The sequence below is a fragment of the Aythya marila genome, assembly GCF_965140915.1.
Source record: "Aythya marila genome assembly, chromosome: 12".
NCBI lineage: Eukaryota > Metazoa > Chordata > Aves > Anseriformes > Anatidae > Aythya > Aythya marila.
The window spans coordinates 10,537,290-10,564,942 of NC_139053.1; the positions used below are offsets into that span (position 1 = coordinate 10,537,290).

The 27,653-nt window shown below is 52.7% G+C and overlaps 1 protein-coding gene across 1 annotated transcript; it reads left to right on the top strand.

Moving 5' to 3' along the window:
* Positions 1 to 222: 222 nt before the first annotated feature.
* On the top strand, positions 223 to 26,219 carry CNGB1 (cyclic nucleotide gated channel subunit beta 1; the record flags this gene model as incomplete). The annotated part of the gene is made up of 32 exons (XM_082770203.1): positions 223 to 387; positions 638 to 695; positions 811 to 880; positions 992 to 1,121; positions 1,410 to 1,452; positions 1,628 to 1,709; positions 1,844 to 1,925; positions 3,055 to 3,094; positions 3,360 to 3,510; positions 3,649 to 3,724; positions 4,544 to 4,580; positions 7,618 to 7,792; positions 8,788 to 8,904; positions 11,475 to 11,604; positions 11,796 to 11,838; positions 13,904 to 14,048; positions 15,837 to 15,908; positions 16,672 to 16,829; positions 17,103 to 17,282; positions 18,144 to 18,352; positions 19,255 to 19,305; positions 19,420 to 19,506; positions 19,858 to 19,922; positions 20,445 to 20,567; positions 21,661 to 21,802; positions 22,089 to 22,248; positions 22,634 to 22,731; positions 22,815 to 22,898; positions 23,294 to 23,412; positions 23,810 to 23,956; positions 24,424 to 24,619; positions 26,007 to 26,219. Exons 1-32 carry the CDS (start codon positions 295 to 297, stop codon positions 26,217 to 26,219), a joined length of 3,576 nt encoding a protein of 1,191 aa, XP_082626329.1. The 5' UTR covers positions 223 to 294.
* Between the last annotated feature and the right edge of the window lie 1,434 nt (positions 26,220 to 27,653).

Sequence of the window (27,653 nt, forward strand, 5' to 3'; positions counted from 1 at the left end):
TACAGTTTCACTGTGCAGCCCTAGCTGTGGAGGATTGTGCAGCTGGAGCAATATGCAAGCTGAGAAAAGCCAAATGGGTGATTCCATTTGGGAACTGCAAGTTTTACTCTGTGTGAGCTTAAAATAGAGGAGGTAGCTGGCTTGTGACAACAATTGGGCTCATGGCATTGAGATGGGTTTGGTCTGGCGGTGCTGCAACGCTGCGTTTACCAACCAGGAGGTGGGAGAAGGAAGGAAGACGAGGACCTGCTCGGAAGGTCTGCAGACGGAGCCCTGTCCTCGCTGGGTGCAGAGATGCTGGGCTGGATCGAGCGGGTGGTTCCCCAGCCCCCTGCTCCGTGCCTGATGGAGGAGAGCCCCCCAGTCCCAGCCCCGGAGCCAGCCAAGGTGAGCAGGGACCCAAGGGGAGTGGGGGCAGTGGGAGGGTGCCTAATACCTCTGCACCCAGCCCTGGGATCTGGGGATGCTCTGCAGCCGGGAGGGATGGGGGCCACAGCATGTGCCCCTGGGCTGCTGGGGGGTGCTGGGGGATGCTGAGAGCCAGGGCTTGCAGCCTCCTTTCGGCTGAGGCCAGGGGAAGCACAGGGACACCATCACCTGGCTTTGTCCTGAGCCACCCCTCCTGCCCATCACCCAGGTGCCAGCAGGGAAGGCCAGCAGCCCCAGAGATGCTGCGGACAGCACATGCGTGCAGGGTAAGCCCCGTGGTGGGGGACACACAGGCTCGTTTGCCACCCACAACCTCTCCTGCCATGCATGCAGAGTGGTGACAGGAGCTTTTTTTTTAATTATTTCTTGCTGGTGTTGAAGAAACTGAAAAGAAGGTGGAATTTGCAGTGCCTGAGGAGGTGGTCCCTGCATCAGCGTCGGTGTTTGAGAGGTACTGTGCTTGCACCCTCCGTGGATTTAGGTTTCAGCTGGGGGCAGGGGGCAGGGGGAGCCCTCCATTGCTGCCAGCCACCCCTAGCCTGACGTGATTTTCCCCGGGCAGTGTGGGGAGCAGTGTGCTCTCCTGGCTCTCCCAGGGGCTGGAGAAGGTGATCCCTCAGCCAGTCCAGGCCCCGGGGACGCTGCAGGCACTTGGGAAGAGCTTCGAGACGAGCATCGATGTTCCTGACCAGGTAGGTGAGAGACCTGGGAAATGGTCTGGTAGATTCCCCTGACATCCCAGCTTCTAGTTTTTTTTTTTTTTTTTTTTTTCTTTTTTTTTCTTTTTCTTTTTAGCATTTTGGTTTTCTTCCCATCACCCTCCCAGTGCTCACAGGGAGCATGGGCCCATCTCCAGGCACTAATCCTGCCCCGCAAGGCTTTCTGCCTTCACCCACCTTCAGGGAAAGGGTTTTCCTTGTTCTCTGGGGTGAGTCCTGTTTGTCTGGCAGGCTGGTAGCAGTTTCTGTTTGCCTTTTCAGACGGAGGTGCAGGTCCTCAAGGATGAAGAGGAGGATGCTCTGGGTAAGGGGAGCTGGGCCCCCACAGCTTGTGGCTTTTCTGGAACTCCCCATCCCCTCTGGTCAGCTGGCACTGGAGCTGTTGGCCCCTCGGGTGTGCGGAGAGGGGCTGGGGGCCCGCAGCAGTGCCGGCTCCAGCTCCCTTCTGGCAAGGTGAGCACAGATCCTGCTCCCTGCAGAGATAACCCCCTTCGACCCCGAGGAGGATGAGCTGGATGGCTGTGAGACGGACACGGGTTTGGACACGGGTGCAGAGGACTGGTGGGTTCCACGCGACAGTGCCTCTGTGGGGAGAGGGGCGGGGGGACGCGGGATGCAGGTTTTGGGATGTGGGATGCAGGTTTTGGGATGTGGGATGCAGGGAGAGCTCTGCCAGTGCTGCCCTCTCCCTGCAGGGCAGGAGCACGTGTGCTGAGCTGGCTGGTGCAGGGCTTCGAGAGAATGGTGCCGCAGCCGGAGATGCCGAAAAAGCCTGAGGTGAGCACAGCCCAGCGGGGGCAGCCCCAGGGGCTGGGCCCTGCTGTTGTGGTGCTGCAGCTCCCACCTCCCGAGGTGGTGGGGGAGAGCTTCCCCCAGCCCTTCCCTTCCCACTGCAAAGGGGATTCTGGAGCCAGGGAAAGCTCGGAGCCCCTTGCTTCTGTCGTGTTTTTGTGACATTGCCTAAATATTATTTTTTTTTTCTTGAGATTCCTTAAAGGTTTTCTCTGGAAATCTTGGTTTATCACAGGGACACAATGCCTCCTTTGATAGAGTGTGTATTCAAACCTGCTCTCAGGTACACGGGCTCACGCATGGGGTGTGCCAGTGCCCTGTTAACCAGTTCCTGCCAGCCACGGCCCCGCTATGGCCCACCCCTGCCTTTCCCCCCACTGGCATTACGTGCACTACCTCCTGCTTTGAATAAAACAGTTTTTCCAGGAGCTCTGCTGGACAAAGGGCCCCTTTCCAAGCTGAAGGGTGTGGGAAGAAGGGCACAAGACTGAGCTGTGGCTCAGGAAGGGATGGCGGAGGGACATAAAGAGCCTTTTTTCCTTCTGCAAGTCTTGCTTGGTTCCACCCTGATGAGTTTTCCTGCTGCTCTGGGGGGGAGCAGCCCATTCAGGCCAAACATTTTGACAGAAGAAAGGGAGGGAGGGCAAATTCAACATATAAACTGCTTTAGGATCAAAAATAAACAGGTTTCTATTGAAAGGCAGAAATGTCTCCATGCCAGCATGCCAGCTTCAAAGCAAGTGAGAAACGCTGCTGAGAGGCTGGGCAGAGATCAAAGAGGAGCAGGCTCTGCATCGTCCTGTGCCCCTGGACTCAGACCTGGGCAGGGAAAGCCCAGGAGAGCAAAACAGGCAGCTGGGGTGCTGCTGGGTGCTAGCTGGGTGATCTTTGAGGTCCCTTCCAACCCCAAACCTTCCACGATTCTATAATTCTGTGAGTTGCTTTGGTGAAAGGGGAATGGCAGCGAGGGGCTGCTGGCCAGCTGCATCCCACCGTGCCTCTGCCTTCCCCTGTGTGTCAGGGCCATGCATGGGGGTCCCCTTGGGACCTGGGGGGGACATGGGACAGCACACAGCACATCCCCACATCCTTCTGTCTCTCTGTCCCTCTGCAGCCAGAGCCGAAGGAGGAAAGGCACAAAGCTGCGGCAGGAGGTGAGCCCTTTCTCAGGGGACCCTTGCCCCATCCTGATGTGATGCTCAGCCTTCAAGACCCCCCCCGCTGGGCTGCCAGGGGCACCATGGTACTCCAGTCCCACGTGTGCCCCCCAGCAGCCCATGTCCTCACCCCAGGGAGGTCCCCAGAGCCCGTTCTGCTGTGGGAGGCGACCCTTCTTTGCTTGGTCCTCTGCCCCAGCAGGCTGTAGGATGATCGCTGCATTTCCTTTTCCCCCTTCTCTTTGTGAATAAACCTGAGCAGGCACAAAAGGGACTAAAACCCAGGCGAAGGTGAAAGGGAACGTTTCAGCTGCCCCGAGCATCCCAGGAACAGTGGAGCCAGTAGCAACTGAGGGGCAGCCAGAGCCTGTGGCCACCGTCCTCCCTCGTCCCCTGGCTGGGGACAGCACCAGGTAAATGCAGCGGCACCTACTGCATGGTGCAGGCACTCCTCGAGGCTCATGTCCCCTGGCAGGGCTGTGGTGGGAACAAAGAGCCTCCAAAAGCAGCCTCTGACAGTTTTTGTTTTTTTTTTTTTTTTTGCTCGGCAGTATGTTTGGATGGTTTGTCCAGGGGCTGGAGAAGGTGATGCCGCAGCCTGTGAGCAGGGAGAAGCAGGACACGCAGGTATGCAGCCTGCAGAGAGGCGATGGGGGCATGGAGGCGATGTGCAAGGCAGGGGGGTCCCGGCGGTGCAGGGGCTGTGGGGATGGGCAGATGTGCAGGGACCTGCTGGCTGTGCCCACGCTGCAGTTTGGGGTGGGCTCACGTTGTGCTGCACCAGGCTTGTGCCCTGCCACACAGCTCCGTGGAGAAGAGAAACTCCCATAGCTGCTGAAAAACAGGCTTTGCCCTCTCAGGAGCCAGAAAGCTCCTGGGGTGGGTTTCCTTTATCCTTTCCTTTGCTCTCTGAGCACCACCCAGCCCAAGCTCCCCGCTGCCACGGGGTGCCAGGCTCCCCAGCTTGCTGGAGGTGGAGGCTGAGCCTCAGAGCCACGGTGAGGAACAACAGCACCTGTGCCACTGTCCTCTCTATCTCCGGCACCAAAGCGACCTCCAAGGCCTTGCCCTTCTCTCCACAGCTGTGCGGGCAGCCTGGTGCCCCTGGTCCAGCCCCTGTGGCACAGCACTACTGTGCCTGAAGCCCACAGAACCCGGCTGTCCCACTGAAACTGCATGGGGCACTGAGGGTAAAAGGGTCACGGTGACCCAGAGCCAGGAACAATTCTGCTCTCACACCAAAAGCTCCGTGAAGTTTCCTGCAGGGTCAAATAACCAGAACGGGGATGCCTGTTTCATCCCAAATGCTCCTGCTGAGCATGGTGCTGGGGATCCAGTGCTGCTATGGGTTGGAGGCAAGAGCAGGGGCTACGGCCAGGGGGAGTCCAGGGGCAGGGGCAGGAGCACTGCCAACCATGCCTCACGTTTCACTTTTTTTCCTGGCAGGGAGCAGCAGCGGCAGCCTTCAGCCCCGTGGAAGAAAGTAAGTGCTTGCTCTTCCCACCGTGCTGCTCAGCTTGCAGAGGACAGTGGCTGCTTGCCAGGCAGTTCAGGAAGAGGGACTGCCGGCAGCTTTTATGCCCCAGTCTGTAGTGGGTGTCAGTTTGGGGGCATCTGAAAATCCTCCGAGAAGCCAGGAGACGCCACTGTGGTGTGAGAGCAGGGAGCAGATCTGAGTTTGTGGATTTGCTGAAGCCCACTGCTGTGTGGGGAGCCTGGGGCAGCAACCTGGGGAGCTTTTTGGAGCCCCCTCTGCAGAGCTGTGCTGCTGAGCCCGAGCTCCTGCCTTGGGAACGCTGCCCCCAGGTGCTGCCCCCATGTCCTGGGGTCCCACTTTGTGAGATCAGTGCTGCCGTCCAGGTCCGTGCTCGAGTCGTGCCAGAGGATGTTTTCTGAGCTGCTGGGATTTGCCCAAAGCACATAGCACAAGTGAACTCAGATCTGGCCCTTCGTTAACCCATGGCACACATTTGCTGCTGAACTCAAGGGTGTTTCCAAAGCCTAGTGGGATATGGCTGGAGTGGTACCTGAGAAAAACTCCTTTTGCTAGGGGGTTTAGACATGTTAGACATGAGCATGCACTGCTGGGAAACACTGCAGGGGATGGCGTTTCTCTGCCTGTGGAGCAGGACGAGGAGAGGCAGAAGGACACGGCTCGAGCAGGGCAGTCACTTCCCTCGTGTGCAGCCTGCTCTAATGCCCGGTCTGGGCATGGAGGCAGCTCCAGTCACTTAACAAGGCAAACAGGGAGCGAGAGATCTGCTCTGGCACCAAACCACCAACAGGCTCATTAATGTTTTCCTTCTCCTTTTGTTTCAGGGGGCAAAGGGGCTTAGCGCCTCTGAAACAAACGGAAAACGAAGTCTGTGGAGGGCCAGCCTTTCCCCACCAAATGAGACCAACTCGCAGAGAAAGCACAGCGGGGGAGGAGAAAAAGCAAAGAGCAATCTGCAGACGGTCCCTAGCCCCTTGCCAGCCAGGCTGCGGGGCGCGGGGACCCGAGGCTGTGTGTCCCCGCTCCCTGCAGCTGCCGGCAGCAGGACCTGGCCCTGGCCAGCCCTGAGCACCAGGGGAAGGTCAGCGTAGCTGCTGCCCCTGCTGCTCTGGTCCTGCCCTCGCTCTCTCTTGGCCTTGCTGGCTCCACGAACCACAGCTGGTGATTTTGCAGGACAGGGCTGGGACTGATGTCTGTTGGATGGGAGCAGTAATTCATGTGAGGACAGACAAACGCCTCTCAGGGCATCTCCGAGGCAGAAAACCTCTCACTGCAGCCTCCCACAGCACACCCAGCTCGCTCAACTCCCCTCCCATCCCCCAGCACGCCAATATTTACCACCGAGATCTCTGGCTGAAGCCTACAGACTTCTTTAAATCTATTTCTGTCTCAGTGGCATCACTTTATAAAGCTCTTTAAGCTTCATATTGCTTTTCTCCCGTTAACTGAGTGTTTTCTCCCAGAGGGTGGAGAGGGTTCTGTTTGGCAGCAGCGGATGCAGGAGAACAACCTCCAGGCAACCAGGCAGGAGTCAAAGGCCTCCTGGTGTGGAGAAGGGTGTCAGCTCACCATGAGCAGCCACTGCTTGCCCCCAGAGCCCATCCAGTGCCGCACCAAGCATGGCAGCAGTGTCCCAACAGGGAATGGTGCCCATGTGCTGCCTCCAGCTTTGGGCTGTGGGCTTGGGGAATGCAGGCACGCTGGGCTGGGGAGGGCAGGAGCCCCTAAATGCCAGGTGTTTAGCACAGACCGTCCCACTGCATCCCTTTAGTACTCCATAGTATGCCTTAGAGGTGAGTGGTGAGCCAAGCAACCCCACTGAGCCCCAGCCCCTGTGTTTATGACGAGCCCAGCTGGTATCAGGATAGGATCTTAGTATTTGCCCTGTTTTCATATTGTGTATTAAAAAGTTGCAGCACGTTTCAAAAGCTGTCTCCGTGGTTCCTGTCCTTTGTTACAATAACTATAGCTGTAGGGAGAGCAGGCTAAAGGCAGACGAACACTCCTGGGAGAGGAGCTGGTTTGGTAGACATGGTGCAGAGCAGACAATGCCACGAGTGGGCCTCCTGCCTTTCTGTATTTAAATCTGTACATTTCCCATTAGCTTCCCTGGGGACGTGTAAGCTCCCCCGAGTTTCGCTGTCAGTCAGACCTCACATTAAACTGGTTTGGAACTATGTGGATGCAATTCCTCCTCCTGCTCCTATAGGGCTGTGTAGGGATGGAGAGGCCCAGGAGGCAGGAAAGCACCAGCTGCAGCGGGTGTCCGTGCAGATCTGAGCTGGGCTCTCCAGCACATGTGGCACACCAGCCGTGTGCTCCCCCAGTGATGCTCTGGAAGAGTGGGGTGCACAGCGAGCTGCCTGAGCAGGGCCAGATCCTCGTACTTATTGCCTCAGAGCTCGAGCAGCACCTGTGGCACCGCTGACCGGGCTCATTTCCTCGGGCTGCCCCACATGCAGGGACCAGGGTCAGCCCTGGAGGCGTGGGGCATCACAGAGGGGGTCGGTGCGGGCTGAGGGCTATGCATCACGTCGCTGCACCAGGGCCCGCGGGCTGTTCACTGCAGGCCTGGGATAGCGTCCTGCCTCAGCCCACGGTATTGACCTGAGGAGAGGGACTTGGGGCTCTTCCCACAGCTGATTGCACTGATATGCAAGAAGAATCAAAATGTGGCCTACTGACAAGCGCTGGCAGAGGTTGCTACACGCTTAGGGAAGTCCAGAGGCATCTCTATACAAGTATAGGTGCAGTTTTCATAGGACTTTGGACATGCTTGGTACAAAATGTCAAATTTTCTTCTTCCTCCTGGCAAAAGTGCCCAAGGCATCTACCTGGCACCACTCGAAAGGACCAGGATGGCATGGATCTGTGCAGGCTGAGCAGCACTTGGGTCCTGCCATAGGGCAGCACCTCTGCAGCGCAGAGCAGCAGCTGCAGCACAGCCAGCATGTTCTGGCATGGCCAGACCTCTCAAAACCAGGCTGTGTTCACTTCACTGCTTTTTTCCCCAATCCCATTTCAGTTCATATCGTCCCTGTGGAGGTTGTGGAGACAGACCTAGTTGTGGAGGACATCGATGACGACTGGAGAGATGAAGTAGCTCACGAGCCAACAGCCTGGGATGGCGTGGCTGAGCTGGTGGCCCAGGGTCGTCCTCTGCCCCCCATAGAGGAGGAACTTCAGGAAGAAGAGACCAGGTAGGAAAAGGGAGCAGCAGGTGCTTGAGCAAGCTGCTTTTCCTTGAGATTGCCCCTGAGACTTGGGCTGGGGGCTCAGGACGGACACACCAGCTGCTGTGCACTGCGGCTGCAGCAAGGGGACAGCTAAAGTGTGGCTCTTCCCTGGCTTCCAGTAAGCAGATTTTGGCCTAAGGCAAGAGGGTTTAGACCTCATTGCCATCAACAATGCATCCATCTGTCACGGGATTTGGAGATTGTATTCTTCTCTATATGGTTCATTCTACTGCCCAAAGAAACCCTTCCTAGACCATGCAGTGCATTCAGTGCTGGGGGCGGGCTGTATTTCAGCAGAGAGGTGAGGGCTTTCCATGCACATTCCCAAATGGCTTGGGATTCTTCTTGACAAAGGTTGTTAGAGCAGACTGATGGCAGAGGCATCACTGTGCAAGATCTTCCCCACAAGTTGTGTTCCAGCTGAAACAGGTGCCGTGCACACCTGCACGCTGTATGGAAGCTGAAACGTGCTGGATTTCTCTGTAGTTCTGATGTTTCTCTTTCACTCCATGGGGAAGCTCTCCAGAACCAGCTTCATGAGAAGAACCTTCACCTTCTCTCTCTGGGTGTGGTGGGCAGCTGCTTCCCATTAGTATGTGAGCCTGAGAAACTGGCAGCTTGTGCAACACTGGACAGAGCATCTCACTAGCAGGCAGATTTTGCTCAAAATCAGCAGCCAGTCATCGTTAAGCAAGTCCTGTGCTGCAAGGAGAGTATGACGAGGACTCTGCTTTTGTGCTTCCAGATGTTTTTCCCTTCATTGCTGCACTGAACTCACACAGTGCCTCACAACAACATGCGCCTGGCGTGCCCCTCTGCATCCTTCAGATGTTGGCATGGGGGTGGTGGGCCCAAAGGGTGTGGAGATGGGTGATGCTGTCTGAGCCATTTGTTCCTGTGCCTCCGGTAAGGCTCAGACCTGCTTTTTGCATCTCACCTGATGAGCTTCTCCCTCCCAGGCTGTGCTCCTGTCCCCTGAGTGCTGCTGAGGAGGAGCAGGAGGAGCAGGAGGAGGGTGAGGAGGAGGAGGAAGTGGAGGAGAAGAAGGAAGAGGAGGAGGTGGAGGAGAGCGTGGGGTGAGTCTGTGCAGGGTCTGCGAGCACCTTCAGCTCTTCTCCTGTTTACAGACTGTCTGGAAACAAGCACGCTGGCCATGGTTGTTTCTGATGCATTTACAAGCTGCCGAGATTGAGACACCTGGGCAAGAGCAAACTCCTCTCTGCAGAGCTGGCCTCAGGACTGGCTTGTGGCCGCTGTGGGGGAGCCCAGTGGGCTGTCAGCTCTGCCCACCCGTGTCCCTGCTGGGCCAGGAAACCGCTTTATTTCCAGAAGATGCTTCGGGGAGGATGCTTCGGGGGGAGGGGAGGAGCGGGGGGAAGAGGAGCAGGGATGTGCTTTGGGGAGGATGCTTTGGAGGGGGGAGATGATGCTTTCGAGAGGATGTTTTTGAGAGGATGCTTTCGAGAGGGCGCTTTCACGAGGATGCTTTTGCAACCCGCCTCACCCCCGAGATCGCTGGTGACATCGTGTCTCCTGGCGACACGGGCTCCAGCGCTGCAGCCGCCGCCCCCTCTGCACAGATCCGGGGGGTGAGCGGGGCCCCGGGGCTCCGGGCACTGCACCTTGGCTGCAGGCGGGTCTGCTGACTCGGGGCGCTCGGGATTCCCAGTAGGACGGAGCTGAACCTAAAGACAGCATCGAGCCGCGGCTGTAAACACTCCCAGGGACGAGTAGGTGCGTTTTTGCCTCTTGTGGAAAACAGCCGGGCTATTGTCAGCTTCTGTAGGCAGGAACTTTGGACCAGGCAGTGTTTAGATATGTTATTTATGTATTTAAATAGATATGATGTTTAGATACTTAAATATGTTTCTGATCAGTTTAGTGGTTTGCTCTGATTTCACGTGATGTAAACATTTAGGGATTTCTAACCCAGCAGCCTAATATTCTCTGCCTTTTGCTTTTGAAGGAGCTAGATTTTCAGGAAGAGGCTGAAAATACATAATTATTCAGTGTTAAAAACTTAGCTAATTATTGAATCAAAACCTGTTTTTCAACAGGTTTCAAAACAGCATTTTGCATGCTCCTGTAGAGCTACTGCAGAAACATGAGTTTCAGTTGTTGAGTGAATGAGATGTTGCTCGATCTTTGTGTTTGTCTTTTTGGGAAAACAGAGATGTCGGTGGGTTTTCTAGATTAGGATGAAAAGACTTGGGACTGTATTTGAAGGGAAGCTAGTACAAAGAAAAAAAAGAAAAAAAAAAAAAAAAAGAAAGAAAAGTAAAAGGAAAAAAATAAAGGAAAAAAAAAAAAAGAAGACCTCATAAAGCAACAGCTTTCAAGAAAGAGAGATAAAGAGAAAAATCAGCCACTATTTGTTACATACATCTTTTAGTTTAGGACTTGTGGAGAATACAGAAAGATGGTTTTGTTTTTTTTTTTTTTTTTTTTTAGTATTAGTGCATTTAGCTATCTGATTTTATTTTACTTATTTATTTATTTTTCACTATTCCCAGTCTCTGCTTTGTTTCTCTCTCCAGGAAAAAACAAATCAGGAGATAACTGCACAGAACATGATCAGTCGTTTTTTTCAGATATAAAGTTATTTTAACACAATAAATTCAATCCTTTGGGCCCCATTGGCCAGAGTGATGGAAGTGGGGTCTGTGTTCAGTGCTGAAACTGCAGCTGGAAAAGGAAAATTCACAGAATCACAGAATATTAGGGATTGGAAGGGACCTGGAAAGACCATCTGGTCCAATACCCCTGCTGGAACAGGAACACCTACATCAGGTCACACAGGAACAGGGCCAGGCAGGTTTTGGAAGTCTCCAGAGAAGAAGACTCCACAACCCCCTGGGCAGCCTGCTCCAGTGCTCTGTCACCCTCACCATAGAAAAAATTTGTCTCACATTTAAGCAGAACCTCCTGTGATCCAGCTTGCACCCATTGCTCCTTGTCCTGTCATTGGATGTCACTGAGAAGAGCCTGGCTCCATCCTCCTGACACCCACCCTTTACATATTTATAAACTTTAATAAGGTCACCCCTCGGCCTCCTCTTCTCCAAGCTAAAGAGCCCCAGCTCCCTCAGCCTTTCCTCCTAAGGGAGATGCTCCACTCCCTTAATCATCCTCGTGGCCTCTCTCAAGCAGATCCCTGTCCTTGAACTGAGGGGCCCAGAACTGGACACAATATTCCAGATGAGGTCTCACCACGGCAGAGTAGAGGGGCAGGAGAACCTCTCTTGACCTGCTAACCACACCCCTTAATTATGTGTCATTATGTTAATTAAAATTATGTGTCCTGGTGGTGCCTTGTATGAATGAACTTGGGATTCCAATGGTGGTTGTAGGTACCCCTGCCTGGAAATCAGGCTCTTGGATTTTTATTTGGCAAATTTTAATTATATGATAAATTATTATGCACAGCAATATATATATATATATATTTTTTTTTTTTTCTGAAAATGTTCTGTATTTTTATACACCTCTCAGTCTCCCATGTAGCATCCTTTTGAAAAACATGATAAAGTCCCTTCTAATCCAGTGGCTTTTTTTTTTTTTTTTTTTGGTGCCACCTCTGTATTAAACTAAGCTCGGTCCAAAAGTGGACTCAGTCTCATGTCTCTGCTTGATCTGTCCCCTCCAGAGCCCCGCTCCAGTCTCCTTGCCTCCCCATCGACGAGGGGCTGGAGGACGCCTTCTTTGCAGAAGAGGCCCTCAGCTTCGCGCAGCTAGAAGAAGCTGAGATAAGTGATCTGGAAGGTGCTTTCGTACAGGTATGGAGTATTTTTGTACAGGTATGTGCTTGCACTGGGTGCTTGCTGCCACATGCACACCAGGCACCCGGGGAGCAAGGCTGGTTGTGGGGGAACACAGCACGCCCAGTCAAACTGCTGCTTTTTTTGCTGATGGGAAAGGCATTTTTTCTCCTTATAATGGCTTTTTTGTTGTTGTTGTTGTTTTGAAGGTGGAAGAGAAGACGGTTGAAGTTACCGAAACTGATGCTGAAGGTACCTGAATATATAGCAGTGCAATGTCATATGGGGATGAGCCGAAGCAGGCAATGTGTTGCCCAGTGAGGGATGAAGCAACTTTTGCTCTCTGAGCACTTGCTGCCTGGGAGCGAATGACTGGCACAGGCTGGCTGGGCCCTCCTGGGCTTCTTGCTAAATTAAAACAGCCATGGGAGCAGTCTGCTGGCTGCAGAGTCCCGCTGGAGACAGATAGGGAAGGCTGGTACTTCATGCAGCACCCAGACATGCTGATTAAATAACCTCTGATATGAAATAAGTTTTTTCTCCAGCCAAAGAAGAACACAGGGGAGAAAAAAAAAAAAAGAAAAAGAAAAGAAAAAAAAAAAAGGATTTTCTTTACTGCTTTATTCAATTTGGGGAATAATCAGTGACACAATGTGTGCTTTAAATAACCTCTTAGAAGGTAATGAGCTGTTAATGAAGCTTGGCTGTGGAGCTCCCACCTCTGGCACAGCTGCACCAGGGCTGTGGGAGCTGCTGCAGGAACAGCGTGACATGGGTCCTGTTACGGGCAGGAGGTTTCTTTCTTGTCCAAACGCTCGTGCAGCCCTGGCAGAGCACTGCAGCCCATAGCAGTGCTGTGCCCACAGGTGCATGTGGCTGGATGCTCACTGCTGTTGCTCCGTGCTGCCAACATCCCCATGAGGCTGGCAGCATCTAAAAAAAAACATCAGCCCTGCATTTCTCTGCACTGAAATAACTGTCCTGTCTCAAACAATTCTGTGTTTTATTGCAGCTTCAGATGCCTTGTCCTTTGCTTGAAGCACCTAGACGCCTAGCAGCATGTCCAAGCATGCTCGAGACCTTGAGCTAGACCGGCTGGTGCATGACAAGCTGCTCGACCACGGGGACACCTCCCCTCCCGTGCTAGAGCAGCTCCCCAATGTCCCCAGCTACCGAGCTGCTGCTGCCTCCCGCATCCCCGTCCTTGCTGCCAGAAAGCGAAAGGCTGGAGTTGTCAACCCCGTTTTTTGCAATGAGGAGCAATCCCCTGTTCACCCCCTAGGTATTAGAGGATCGGCTTTGACAATGGGATCGTGTAGCTAGGGGGTGGGTCCTAGTCCTGGTACAGTTGCTTTTTGTTGCTTTTTGAAAAACAAAAACAAAACAACAATAGATAAGAACACACTTCATGTTGCAGCACAGAGACTAGGGAACAAACTTCATGTTTTTCTGTTTCTGCTTCATCATGACGTGCCTTTTTTGTTCACGTCCTAGAGTGTAATTGCAAATAACCATAAATGATCACTCCAACTTGGCTGAAACTCCATGAAAGGTTCTGCAGGCTGAGGGTTAAATATCTGCTGCACATGCATTTTCTCCTCAGCATCCATGCAACCCACACACACTAAAATTACAGTAAGACGGGGGTTTACTGTTTGCAGCTTTCTGTGTTTTAGCCCAGAAATACAAACTGTGTTTCTGTAGCTTTGCTTTGCTTTGTTTTTAGCCAGCAAGCCAGATTCTGCTGCTTTTCCTTACATGTGCCAGAATGTTAACCTTGCAATCCACATGAGCCTTTCCTTGGTGATTCAGTTGAGCCATGCTCTGATCCATGGGTCCTGTGGCTGTGTGGGACTGGAAGGCTTGCACAGGGTCCTTCAGTTGGGTGAAATCCCCTGGGAAGACCACATGTGGGGACACACGGCGTCTCTTTACGTGGCTGAGAAAGTGAGGACTGGTCCTAGCCTGTCTGGCTGCAGGATCCAACCAAGCTGCTCCCAGCGGCTGCTTCTCTTGTGGGCATGTGGCATCACTGCCATGCCCTGCAGACATCTGCCCAACGCTTGCAGTGAGCAGGCTGAACCCCTGCAAGTTGTGAAAGCAGACAGGAAGCAAACAGCACTTCTTACCGCGTTAAAAATCGAGCAACATGAAAAGAAAACGCTCCAATGCTTTGGGGGGAAATTGCAAAATAAATAAAGGAAAAAAAAGCAGCCCTCCTCCAACCCGTGGCTTAGAGGCCATCAGGAATGAAGGCAGCTGGTGGGAGGACGGCTGGCTGCCCCCAATTCACTCTGCCTTTCTCCCCTTCTCCAAGGGCTCGGTCACTGCCTCACCGTGGGTGTCGAGGACGTGGACGGCGGAGGTGATGCTGCAGAGGAGGATGGCACCTGCTTGCCACTGCCCACCCCTGGTGACCCCCACATGCTGGTGGTGCCCGGTGCTGTGCCAGCGTCCCCCAGGTAGGGCTCAGCCAGGCCTGGCTGGATGGAGCCTTTCTGGAGCTGCCAGCAGAAGCTCGGAGCTCACAGGCTGCCCGGGAGGCAGGGGTGCAGGCACTGCTCAGACACGTCGAAGACGGAGGGTCCGTGATGCTGTGAATCATAGTGCTTCATCGGGTGGTGGTGCATACGTAGCAGCAGGGACAGCCCTTTGCAGTGTGTCCATCCCTTCTCTCCTGGCATTGTGAGGTGCCAGCCCCAGGGGAAGCTTTTCTGCACCTCTGTCTCCAGCAGCACCCATGGTTTGTTCAGGGGGAGGCCCCAAGAGGCGTGGGGTGCCTGTGTGTGGCATTTGATTCACATCTCTCTGTTCTTGTAAGGCAGGGGCACAGCTATGTCCCGAAATAGTCCCTGGCCTTATTTCTTGAGTTTATTTTCCACCATGAGACACTCAAAGCTTGGGTTTGTCCTTTCGTCCTTGCACTCCAGATGAGGCTGTGTGTCTCCCCTCTGCTGGGACAGAGACCAGGCACGTCACTTTTCTCAGTGCCTGCTGTTGCCATCAAAGGGTTGAGATGTGCCGCTTTTCTGCGGGTGTTCAATTGCCTTTGGATCAGGGTCAAGGTCCTGGGCTGTCTTTTATGCCACCAGCACAAGTAGAAAATGGACAAAACTCAGACTGGTGCCCACGTCACACATGTCAGCACATCTCAGACACATTCGGAGCCAGGGACACAGCAAACCACAGCCATGGCCTCCGTTTATTCAGGTACACATATCTGTGCCACCCGCAGGCAGTTTTTACAACATGCAAGCACTAGTTCCTTCTTTTAAAAGTTTCCTTCTCTACTGCCCTTTTGACACCAGTGAACAATCTCATTTTGAGATGATGACAGCAGGCAGAGGAAGCGTGAGGTCAGCTCGTAGCACCCACCCGCCAGACAGCAGTTACTGGAAAAGCAGCTCGGTATTCCCCAGTACAGCTATTTCAGAGAACCTCAGTTTTCTCATGTTGTTTTCTAGTATTTTATGAAGCAGCAGGTTGCATGGTTGGCGTTATGCATATGAGCAAGGAATGTTTCTGCCACACTTCCATTTTGTGTCTCTCAAGGTGGCATTGGAGGTCCCTAGACAGAGCTGGAGGTTTCTAGAAGCAAGTTGCGTTTCATTTGGTAAAAACTACAGTTTCACCACGCCAAAGCAGGAGAGCCACTGGGCAGAGCCTGGTGCAGGCTGGTGCTCTCAGAGGAAGAGGACATTTACTGGCCACAATTTGAGCTTTTGGCCATGCAGTGGCTCAGAAGGACTTGGGTTCCCCTTCTTTAGACCCAGTCACAGCAGAGCCACCGCAGACAAGCCACAAGTTGTTGCCTCATCTGTGTTTGGAAGCAGATAGTGTGTGAAATGGCTCCAGCTTCTTCTCTCCATCTGTGGCCAGTTACACCTTGGTATGAAAAGCTAATTCCCACAGCCAGAGCCAAGCAAGAATGTGCCATAGGAAGCATGCCCATGCACAAACCTCTTTAGAGGTGGCCCAAGAAGGGCTGGAGACAACAGCAGGCAGCTGTATGCCCACGCAGCCACGGGCTTGGTGGCACAAAGGAGGGACCAGATCTTTAGCAGCAAAAGGAGCAAGGTGTTTTTCACACAATGATGTCAGGTGATGCCAGAAATTAAGGGGGAAACAGACCTGGGTGGGAGAAGGGAAAGTGGCAATAGATGAGACCTGGGAGGAGGAGGAGCTGGCTGAGGAAGGGGGCACTCAGCTCGCTGCTCCCCCCAGCATGGGCTCTGTGCTTGTGCCTGCAGGAAGAAGCTGCCAGCCCCCACAGACAACCTGGATGAGGCACCGGCGAGCTGGGATGAGCTGCAGAAGGACAGGTGTGTGCTGGTACCCTGGGCACTGGCCCATCCGGATCCTGGATCCCAAATCCTGTCATTTTGGGCAGAAATGGAGCAGATGTTGGAGATGCTGAGATATCAGAGGGAGAGGGAGCGGTGCCTGCACCAGTCTAGAACCATGTAGCAGGTGAAGCCCTCCTGCTGCCCCTCTCCAAAAGCAGTGAGCACAGTTTTTCCTGGAACAGAAAATGCTCTCTTGCTTTTCCTCTAATCAGACAGAAATAATCTCTTCAGGCCTAACTGGAACACATCTAGTCTACACACAGTGTAATGGGGACACCCTGCTTTTATCAGCTGTTGGGAAATAACCTGTTTCTTCCATGCTGGAGGAGACAAGCTGCACATCTTGCACACCAGGCCCTTGCTTCCTGCAGCCCCATAGGATGGTTTTGGGGCGAGCTGCCCTCACTGGCAGGGGATTACATGGTTTATGGGTTCAGGGGCTTGCTGCTCATTTCTACCCTGCAGTTCTTCCAGTCGCCCTTCTCCCAAGAGCAGGACAGCCAGCCTGGGGTCTTGGTGCTTTCCAAGTCCCTCTGAGGGCAGCTCACATCCAAGGGCAAAGATGAGGTTCAGGCTGGTGCTCCTGACAGCGTTTTACTGAAACATATGTTCTTCAGATAATGCTAGCCAGATAAATACAGGCAAATCCTAATTAAGGATCCTATGGGTTAAATAATAGGTGTTGAGCCTGCTCTCAGGTTTTTCTATGTAAGTGAAGTGCCCGACGGTCTCCCCACAGCTTGCCCGAGCGCATTGGTTCGGCCACCAGCCAGAGCAGTGCCATCATCAATGACCGGCTCCAGGAGCTGGTGAAGCTCTTCAAGGAGCGCACAGAGAAGGTGAAAGAGAAGCTGACTGACCCTGATGTCACCTCCGATGATGAGAGCCCTTCAGCATGTGAGTTCAGGTTGGGCTGGGAGTCTGAAAGAGGTAAAGCCAAATGCTGGGGAGGAATCTGGAGGTTTTTGATGGGGAGAAGAGGGAGGTTTGCAGGTGGTGTTGGTGGCCTTGAGAAGATTGAGAAATAGGAATTGTAAACCGGTTTAATGACCTGGAAGCTGTTTCCCTCTGGGCAGCTCTGGGAGACATGATCTGTGAAGGCATTGTCTTAAACCAAATTGCCCTGAGAAGATTTTCTGCTGTTTAAAATAATCGTGTGGCCTCTCCCAGCCCCTTCCAAGCCAGCGCCCACAGCACCACCACCACCACCCCCAGCAGAAGCGCCACCAGGTGACAAGGCAGCAGATGATGAACACTACTGCGAGATGCTGTGCTGTGCCTTCAAGTGCCAGCCCTGGATGGCCCGCCTGAAGAGCTACCAGTTCCCCAGCAGCATCGACCCGCTCACCAGTGAGAGACGAGTGCAGCAGGGCTGGGAGAACCATGGGTGGGATGGGGAGGGGATGGAGGGGAGCAGGGGACAGCACCAGCTTTGGGATGCTGTGGAGAGCACTGGCACAGGCTGCCCAGAGAAGCCCCATCTCTGGAAATGCTCAAGGAAATGTTCAAGGCCAGGTTGGATGGGGCTTTGGGCAAGCTGGTCTGGTGGGAGGTGTCCCTGCCCATGGACCAAGATGCTCTTTAAGGTCCCTCCCAACTGAACCCATTCAATGATTCTACAGCTCAGTTTACCTGTAAGCTAGCCGTAAACTCCTGTGTGAAATCCACGGGATTTCCTAAATGCTCCCTGACAGCTGCGAGTGCCGGCAGCACCACCAGGTGGAGAAGGAGCAGCGTTTTTCTGCTGCTCAGTCTTCATAGAGGGCAAACGCTGAACTCGGCAGGGGAACCCAGCTCCTTCCTTAGCCTGTCCTCTTTCACAAGGGGAGCCACTGGCACCAGGCAGGCAGAGTTAGCTCAGCATAGCCTCAAGGGAAAAAAAATAAAATTAAAAAATAAAAAATAAAATAAAGTTAGTATTGTGGGAGCAAAGCAAAACCAACTGTGACTGAATCAGCCAAGTTAGAAGAGGCTTTCTGATAAAAAGCAATGTGCTCTGCAGCAGATAGCATTAACTTTGCATCTAGAGCCCAGCTCACCCATCCTTCTGCTGGCCTCTGCTTGGCATTTGCCACCAGATGCTATCAGGAGGAGAACCTATAGTCTCCTGCAGGTTTCACCCTTGTGCTGAGGGCAGGCAAGGGGTATAGTAGGTTTGCATAACTGGGAGATGTGTGGCCAGCTCGTCAGGGTGTGTTTCCCTGTGCACAGATCTGATGTATGTGCTGTGGCTCTTCTTCGTTGTTCTGGCCTGGAACTGGAACTGCTGGCTGATCCCTGTCCGCTGGGCCTTCCCCTACCAGACGCCATCCAACATCCACTTCTGGCTGCTCGTGGACTACCTCTGCGACCTCATCTACCTGCTGGACATCATCGTTTTTCAGACCCGCCTGCAGTTTGTGCGGGGGGGAGACATAATAGTGAGTGGCAGCATGCATTGCATCCCACTGAGTTGACATGGCTGTGGGGACATCCCAGCCCCAACACCCCCAGTGGCTGTTGGTGTCTGGATCAGGCTCCAGGCAAACCAGCAACTCTATCACGACAGCTAGGATTTGCTCTTCATCTTCCCACTAGGGCTGGGTGCACTCTGGGAGGACTGCAGACATCTTTTCTGCCATGTAAGGGATAAGGTGGCAGTCTGTTTGTCTTCCAGACTTATGTATTTTCCCTACAAAATCAATATCAGGCCATTAGAAAGTGCATGGTCCGTGGTGGTTCCCAGGTCAGGATGTGAGGGTGCTGCCAGCGGGGCGGTGAGCACGCCGTCCAGCCCTGGCACAGCTGGCAGCCTGCACCCGCTGACAGCAGGCAGCAGAACAAACTCGGGGTTTGTTTCCTGGAGCACCGCTAGGCAGAATTCATTAGCAGTATGACAGAGGTGATTGCCATCTGAATGCATAGCTCATGAGTCTGAGATAAGTGAAAACCTTTGGTTTCGTTTCCACAGGCAATTAAATAATCTGTGAAAAATAAAACCTTGGGGATACAGCCTTCCTGCTGCTCACGCTCAGACAGGGAGGCATCTCCTGTGAACTCTGACTTTTGTAGTGCTGCTGCTGCAGTGTGCTTCCTCCAGGGCACAAATGAGCAAGGGATATCCTGGGCAAGGGTGGGAAGTTGGCCTACAACCAGGTCTGCTGCTCCTCTTGCTCTGCTCCCCTTCCATGCACAATGGGAGCAGGTTCCCGGTTGTGGCACAGGAGGGGAAAGCCATACATGACTGGGTTGGTGGTGACTTTGCTCTCTGCAAGCAATAATCAACCTCTCTCTTTCTCTCTTTCTCTCTTTCTTTTTCTATTCCCCTGCAATTCCTAACCAGAGTGAAAAAAAGGCCATGAAGGAGAACTACCTGCATTCGCAGCGCTTTAAGGTCTGGCATAATTTCATTTATTACTTTGTGTCTTTGATCTGCGATATGGCTTGCAGTTCCACCCCGCTGGGCCTGCAGGTTCTGCAGAGGTTTCTCTCTCTGTGTGGGTTTCAGATGGATGTGGTATGCCTCCTTCCCCTGGATTTCTTCTACTTCAAAGTTGGTGTCAACCCGCTGCTGCGTTTTCCCCGCTGCCTGAAGGTGAGTGGGAGCGGGCAGACCCACGCAGCCCCCCGTGCCAAGTGAACACAGAAGGGTCCCTCGTTGGTTTGTGTGGCTGTGGCTTGCCAGAATAATCAATGACAGGACGATGACCGAAGCCCTTGAAGGGCTGTCAGTAAATATTTCAACCTTATTATTCCTACATTTTATTAGAAGGGCATGTGCAGATGGGGCTGTGTCTGCCTGTGGCCGTTCATGCTGCAGGAGTGAGGCTGGGGGCCAGCCGGGGAGCTTGGCTGTGAGGAGGCTTGGAGCAGGGACATGCCCTGCTTGCTGGCTTCTTGGGAAGCCGTGGCACACTGGAGCACACTGCCTTCCTTCTCCTCCCAGTACATGGCCTTCTTCGAGTTCAACAACCGCCTCGAGGCCATCCTGAGCAAGGCATACATCTACAGGTGAGCAGCTGAGGAATCGTTTATGGGGCGGGGAGATACTCATCACTATTTATTACCGAGGAAAGAGGTTCGCTTTGGTGCACACCAGTTCTGGCTTTCCAGCTTACTTCCCCGTGTCACTGTACTTGCTGACACAGGTAGTGGTGATGCTCCTGGCTGGCCTTTTCCTCACCTGGGCAGGCACAGAGGGGTGCGTGGCTCCCAGGGCCCACAGCTGCAATTGCCATCCCAGCGTGGGCAGGGGTACTGGCAGCAGAGGGGAGCAACTGTCAGACACAGCACTTCTTCCATTTCCTGAGCTGCAGGAGGGACCAGCAGGAGCCCTGAATTAAGGACATGCTGTGGGCCTAGCATAAGCAGGACCTGTGCTGTCTGCACTCAGTTCATTGCCTTGAAGCACTTGTGATGCCAGGGCAGATCTCATGTGTTTGTCCCAGCAAATGCCATATCCTCTCCCCTCCTGTTCCCTCTTTTATTTATTTATTTATTTATTTACTTATTTATTTATTTTTTTCTTTGCAGAGTGATTCGGACTACTGCCTATTTACTGTACAGCTTGCATGTGAACTCCTGCCTCTATTACTGGGCATCAGCCTACGAAGGACTGGGCTCTACCACCTGGGTCTATGATGGGGAAGGAAACAGGTACAAGCCAAGGCTCAGGTCCCCATGTAGTACAGCACACTGTGATGAATGGGAGCAAGAAAGGAGATGGTTGGATGCTGCTGGGTTCATAAAAATCTCTGAGGAAAGGACTGGGGAGTCCCAGGAGAAGATGTGGCGCCAGCGAGAATGACAGGGACAAGAGGGATGGGACGTGCAGCATTACAGTGTGCTCAAGATGAGGAGGCTGTGGCTGGGCTGAGGCTGAAGGAAATGGTGTGTTGAAGAGGCTGAAAAATTGTGAGCCTAGTGCTAGGGAACAGGGATGCCATGGGGAGAAGAGAGCACTGCGTATGTTCCCATATGAGTTCTTGGCTCATATTTGCTGCCAAAGATTGCTGCCTAGTGATTAACGCCCACAGCTGTGTGTTCCACAACACAGGCAAAATAAAATACCAAATAACATTTAATTAATTTAGCACCATTCTCCTATGCAGTAAATAAGAGTTGGCTGAAAAAAAAAGGATTGTGCAAGTCCATTAAAGGCTTAGCGTGAGGTGTAGGAGGGGACAAGTGACTGTCAGCCTCCCAGCCTCAGTGCTGGTGTTTCCTACCTTTGCAGCACTCAGCTTACCATGCCAATTTTGTGGCTATATGGTTATTTTGTGTGATACACATATGTGTACCTACCTCTAGGTATAACATCCAAAGGAGTGCACAAGACCAATGGATCAAGAATTTACTTGACATCTCTAGGGTCCTATGCCAACAATTTGCTCACACTTTTTTTTTTTTTTTTTTTTTTCCCATGGCTATTTCTAAAAGTGTAAATGTTGCTGAAAATATGTTGTTGGTTTGTGGCAGTGAAGCTGAAAGAGGCGGAAAACATGCATAGCCAGAGCAGCAGAGCCTCCTATGGGGAGGTTCCTGGTCTTTCCATCCCCTTGCTCCTGTAGTGTCTCCAGAAGCACCTGGGAGGGAGTCTGCAAGCCCCTTCATTTTCTCTCCATCACCCACAATTACTTTCAGCGACGGCTCTGGCTTGCTGTGGCCAGAGATGTGAGCTCGGTCCTGAAGGGTGAAACAGGTCTTAATGCCAGAAACATGACCGAGCTGCCTCCTCTGCTCCTCCCAGTTACATCCGCTGCTACTACTGGGCAGTCAAAACCCTCATCACCATCGGGGGCCTGCCAGACCCCAAGACGCTCTTCGAGATTGTCTTCCAGCTGCTGAACTACTTCACGGGTGTCTTTGCTTTTTCCGTCATGATCGGGCAGGTGAGTGGGAGCTGCTGTGCCAGGATGCACACAGGGTCTTCCCACCTCAGGTGGGGACAAGCTCAGTGGGGTTGGTCCACTGAGTTATTCCCAGGTTTGTTTTCCCCATACGCTGGCTCTTTACCTGCTCAGCATCAGCAGAAGGCAAAAAGAATTGGGCAGATGCTGAAAACCCCCTGTCAGGACACAGCATATGATCATGCTTGTGTTCTCCAGACTGCTTAACCTGCATGGTGGATAGATGATGGCAAATAAACTCTTTCTTCCCCCTCTTTCTTCCGTTCAGATGAGAGATGTGGTTGGTGCTGCTACTGCCGGGCAAACTTACTATCGGAGCTGCATGGACAGTACTATTAAATACATGAACTTCTACAAAATCCCCAAAACTGTGCAGAACCGTGTCAAAACATGGTACGAGTACACGTGGCAATCACAAGGCATGCTAGGTAAGAGCCTGCTTCAAGGGCCAACACCTTCATCACCCTCATGCTCCACATTTCACTACAGTTGCTTGTCTGAAACATTTTTGCCAAAGAGCAGCCCAGCAAATTGCACTACGGGTTTGGGAAGGTGTGGGTTATTTAACTCTTTTCTGGGCACATGGGGTGCCAGTGGGACATGGAGCCATGGTGACCTGGTGTCCCCTGCAGCACAGTGTCCCCACCGTGCTGTCCCTCCTGCCACTCACCCTGTCCCCACTGCCAGGGAGCTCTGGGCACTGAGCCATGAGTGGGGAGGGCAGGAGCTGGCTCCTGCCACCAGCCACTGGGCACCAAGGGTGTGCTCCTGGAGAAAGCACTGAAAACAGCTGGGTTTCTGCTCTTCACCCAGATGAGTCTGAGCTGCTGGTGCAGCTGCCGGACAAGATGCGGCTGGACATCGCCATTGATGTGAACTACAACATCGTCAGCAAAGTGGCCCTCTTCCAGGTACTGTGGCAGCACGTGTCCTGTCCTGCGCTGTGCCTCCCCACTGGCACGGGCTGACCGCTGTTGGCTGTGTTTTGGCGCAGGGCTGTGACAGGCAGATGATCTTCGACATGCTGAAGCGGCTGAGGTCCGTTGTCTACCTGCCAAATGACTACGTCTGTAAGAAGGTACCGAGCCACCCAGATGCCTCCCTCCCCTCCTGGTGGCGTGGCCGGGCTGTGCAGTGCAGCACAGGGCAGGAGCTCCATGCCACAGCCTGCACCGGGCACAGGGGTGCTCTGGGCAGGGCAACTGGAGCAAAAACATCCTTGGCTGCAGCTCACCTCGTGCAAAGCCTGACCCTTTCTACTGCAGCCATGAATGGCAGAAGAGTTGGGTGTGGGGCTGGAGGAGGCTTTGGGGTCAGGCGTGGATGCTCAGCAGTGAGCACCATCTGGATAAAGCAGTTGGAGAGCTTGCAGAAGGCTGAAAGGTCACAGGGGTTTCAGCACGGTGTGGGGCAGGGCATCCATAATAAGGTCTTTTTTCAGGGTAACTCACACAGCACCTGTCTCTGTTGCAGGGGGAGATCGGCCGCGAGATGTATATTATCCAGGCTGGACAAGTGCAGGTGCTGGGGGGACCCGATGGCAAAACCGTGCTGGTGACGCTGAAAGCTGGATCTGTGTTTGGAGAAATAAGGTCAGCAAAGCACTGCCAGGGAACCAGGGACATAAGGCCCATGGTCTTACAATGGTACAGCAGCCATTGACATGTCACGGGCACCTCCCATCCTGTACCCATTGGTAACAGTGACAGCATTTGCCTCCCTACAGCCCCCCATAAGCGGGACTGGTTTAAACTGCAATGTGAAAACTCCTGCTTGGTAGGGTATTTATTATGTAGCATTTCATGCCGATGTTTCACAGCATTCTTTAGAAACTAGGCTTGGAGAATTTCATCATGGGTAAAAATTAAACTCCGAGTCCTCTGAAAGAGACAGGTGGAGGCACACAGTGGGGACAGGGAGGTTTTAGGTTATGAACATTTTGCTGAGCTTGTTACTAGCACCATTCACATCTCTCGGTGTTTCATTCAGCTTGCTGGCAGCGGGAGGAGGAAATCGGCGAATAGCAAACGTTGTCGCTCATGGATTTGCTAATCTTTTCATTTTGGATAAGAAGGACTTGAATGAGATTTTGGTGCACTACCCGGAGTCTCAGAAGTTGCTGCGTAAGAAGGCCAAGTGAGTGTGAGCTGCTTGCTAGCCTGTGTCCTAAAATGACAGAGCACAGGTTTGAAAGTCATGGGGAAGACTTCTCTGCCCTCAGCTGCAGCCAAGCATGGGAGACCACTCAACACTTGGCCTGCAGCAGAACAAGGCTGGTGCAGGGACCCCATGCTGCTCCTGCCATGCAGCGTGTGTGGAGAGCAAGGGACATGCTGGGACCCCTGCTGCACGTCTCATGGTAGTGTTTTAATCTATAAAACCTCATCACTGAAAGCCGGTGCAACTCAGGAACACATAAGGCCAGAGCATATTCATTTGGAAATCTGTTAATGTATTCCCTCTAGTTTTTAGCATTACTCAGGTTTGTTATTCTGTTCTTCCTAAGGTGTAAAAAGTCCCCATTCTTTAAAAGTCTTATTTTTCTGCATTATAAAATCCAGCTAATAGAATATATTCCTAATCTCTTGTTCTCCTCACTGTAGGAAAATGCTGAAAAACAACAATAAACCCAGAGATGAAAAGGGGCAGCCCGTATCTCCGCTGATCATTCCCCCAAAGCCTGACACGCCGAAGCTCTTCCAGGCGGCCCTGGCTGCCATGGGGAAGACGGGAGGCAAAGGGCGTCTCGCACACCTCCGGTGGAAGCTGCAGGAGCTGAAGGCAATGCAGGCAGAGCAGGTCAGTGTGGGGAGGTCAGGAATTCGGCTCTGCTTTGGGGGGTGATGAGCGGCTGCATTACCACTGGCTCCAGAGCTTGAGCTCATGTCTAACCTGGGCGAAAACCTTTCACCAGGTAGCAAAACCAGCCTCTCCATCCTTCCTTTTGCTTTTCTCCAAAGGTGACAGCAGAAGAGCCACTGAAGGCACCTTAAAGAAATTAACTGTGGTCATCAGAGTTTGGAGTATTGTAGATAAATGGATGGGGGCATCCAGCAAATCTCACACAGCCTCCATTTTCCTGCTGTCTGGCCTGGAGGCTTGCTTTGCAGCAGAAAGGGGAAGCGCATTGACTTTTTGCCAAGCTATTTGACAGCACTAAGCCTGACTCTAGCTTGCTGCTGAGATATAACCACAGGCTAGCATTTCTTCCTTGCCATGGCTATAGGGCCACTCGTAATTAATCGATATGCCAGTGGGACAGGGGTGATGCTGGCATCCAGCACCTCCGGGGCAGTTCCTGCCTGAAAAGCTTTGGCAGCAGGATTTGGGCAGTCACACAGCAGCATGTGTGCTGTCCTTCCCACTCTGCACAGGCTACAGGGAAACTGCCTTCACCTTTCAATCATCAAGAGAAAACGCTGGTAAAAACAGATCTTATGTCCATGCAGTCGCTGTTGTTCCTCTTCCCAGCATGGAGCTATGCAGGCTAACATGTAAAGCCAGGGGGGTGAAACAGCAGCTGATAGGGAGTGCCCTGTGGCCTTGAGGCTGGTAAATATCTAGTGAGACACCAAACACTACTGAGTTTCTGCAGTCCTTCACAGAAGCATGATGAAGTTTCAGGCTACTCAGTGCTTGCCAGTAACTGATAGAGAGTTATCAGCAGCTCTGAACAGGGATGCTGTGGGCTCCACAGTCATAGTAGCAAGACCTGCTGCTGGGGGTCACACACAGAGCTGGTAGGGTGGGGGAACCCCTGGAGCAGGATGTCCTCCTCAGGGCACGTCCCTACACCAGCTCTCTGAGGCCACTGCAGCTTCGCTCTGATGGAGTCAGGGCTTGAGGAGAGGGCAAGTCTTGAGCTGCCCTTGCATCACAACACCTTTGCAAAACCTTTACCAAGAAAAAACCTTGTAGGAGCAAAAGGTGCTGGCATGCAAGAAAGTTCTGTTGCACTCATCCTGTCTTACCTCACCCCGAGGTCTGAAGGCTGTAATCCAGCTGCCTTTCTCACGGAGATCATCTTGGGCAGCAAGGTGAAAAACCCCATGGTGAGCTCAGTGCAGTGAAACTCCCCCAAACACCTTTGCACAGCACAGATGACAAGGTTTGGGGTGATGGCTGAGGACCTGCCATGGACAAAAGTTTCCTGATGTTGATTTTGCCTTTATTTTGGATATTGCAGGATCCCAGTTTCAGTCCAATCCCACCGAAGTCACCAGTGCACCGCAGATCTCCTACTGCTTCCCCCAAAGCCTGCACCCCTCCGGGAGAGGAAATATGCTCAAAATCTTCTGATAATTTAGTCGCTATCCGTGTGATTTCAGCAGCGCAGGAGGATGAAGAAGTACTTGCTGCTGAGATTTCGCAGAAAGAAGAAGAGGAAGAAGGGAAATGAAAAATAAGCGGATCTGGGGGCTGGTGGCACAAGTAGGAATTGGGCAAATGCTTCAGGTAGAAGCTTTTAGTTGTTAACGATTCCTGCACCGTGGTTGTAGGCTTTGCTAGCTAAGTGCTGCAGATGGGCTCTGCCTTTCTTCTCTGCTTAGTCCTTCACCCGCTGTTGTCAAAACCCTTTGCCAAATGACCCAGAACTACACAAGATTCCTGTGCTCATTCTTACTGAGCATCTGTCTGAATAGTCCCTATATACATCAGGCCAGCCCTCTAGCCTTGAGATCTTACAGAGACGGAGTGCAGAAGAAAAATGGCTCTTTACAGCTCTGAATGGTTAATGAGTGTCTGTTCAGATAAAGCCTGAAGTTGTTCATCTCCAAAAGCTGAGTCACTGCATGGCCAGAAAAAAAAACACCAGAGGAAAAAAAAAAAAGAAAAAAAAAAGATTCCTTTGTTGGACTTCAGGCAGCGGGACGGTGACTCATCTGGAAAGGATTTGGACTCTGCTCCTAAGCCAAGCACAGACCAAGCTGTGCGGGCCCACAGCCCTGGGTGTCCCGGCACACTGTGCCTGCTGCTACCAACAAGCGGTGCTCGGGGGGCAAATCCTGGCTGCTTCCAGCTGCCCTCCAGCTGCGACAGGGCAGAGGAGTGACACAAGTGCTTCCCCAAGCCACTACTTCAGGGTCAGGCCAGAGTCCACAACATGCAGAGCAGCGTGTGCAGCTGCATCCTGGGCATCCAGCTGTATCCAGCTCCAGCAGAGTCCCCAGGCCCACGGTCACGCTGTTGGCTCCATCCCGTGCTGCTGGCTCTCAGCCCCCTTGCCCACAGGGAAACTGCTCTGGCCCCATTCCCACAGCAGCTCATAGCAACATTTTCCTTCTTGTGGAGGAAGAGATGTGGCTGAGGAAGCTCCAGCTGCTCAGTGAATACCAACAAGTGCTGCAAGTTTCTGCCTGTGACACATCCCTGGCATAAGGGTGGCACACCCACGTGGATCCCTGGGAAAGCCCCAGCTCCCATCCAAAGCCTGCTGGCTCATCTTCACGTCAGGAGGGCTTTTCCTACCTTTCCTACTCAGCTTTTTTTTCCTCTCTTGGAAAATAAATGGGTTTCTGTGGTGGAAAGAGACAGAGTATAGTAGTGTTAATTCATGATGGCTTGCTCTCTTTTAAACAAAACTTCAAGGAATTCCAACATGCCACTTGTGCATCTGAACCCACCACTGCCCTTAATGTTGCAGAGGAAAATCTGAACTCATCCCCACCTCCCATAATCTTTAGTGATTTGCAAGTGATTCCCTGGTTCCCTGTCGGGTAGGTTTGGGGCAGAGGAAGTGCTTTCCAGTATATAAATATTTAAATAAGCAAACCAGGAAATGTGGCAAAGTCAAACCAGGGTTCTGATTTGCTGCTACAATTTGATACAGCTT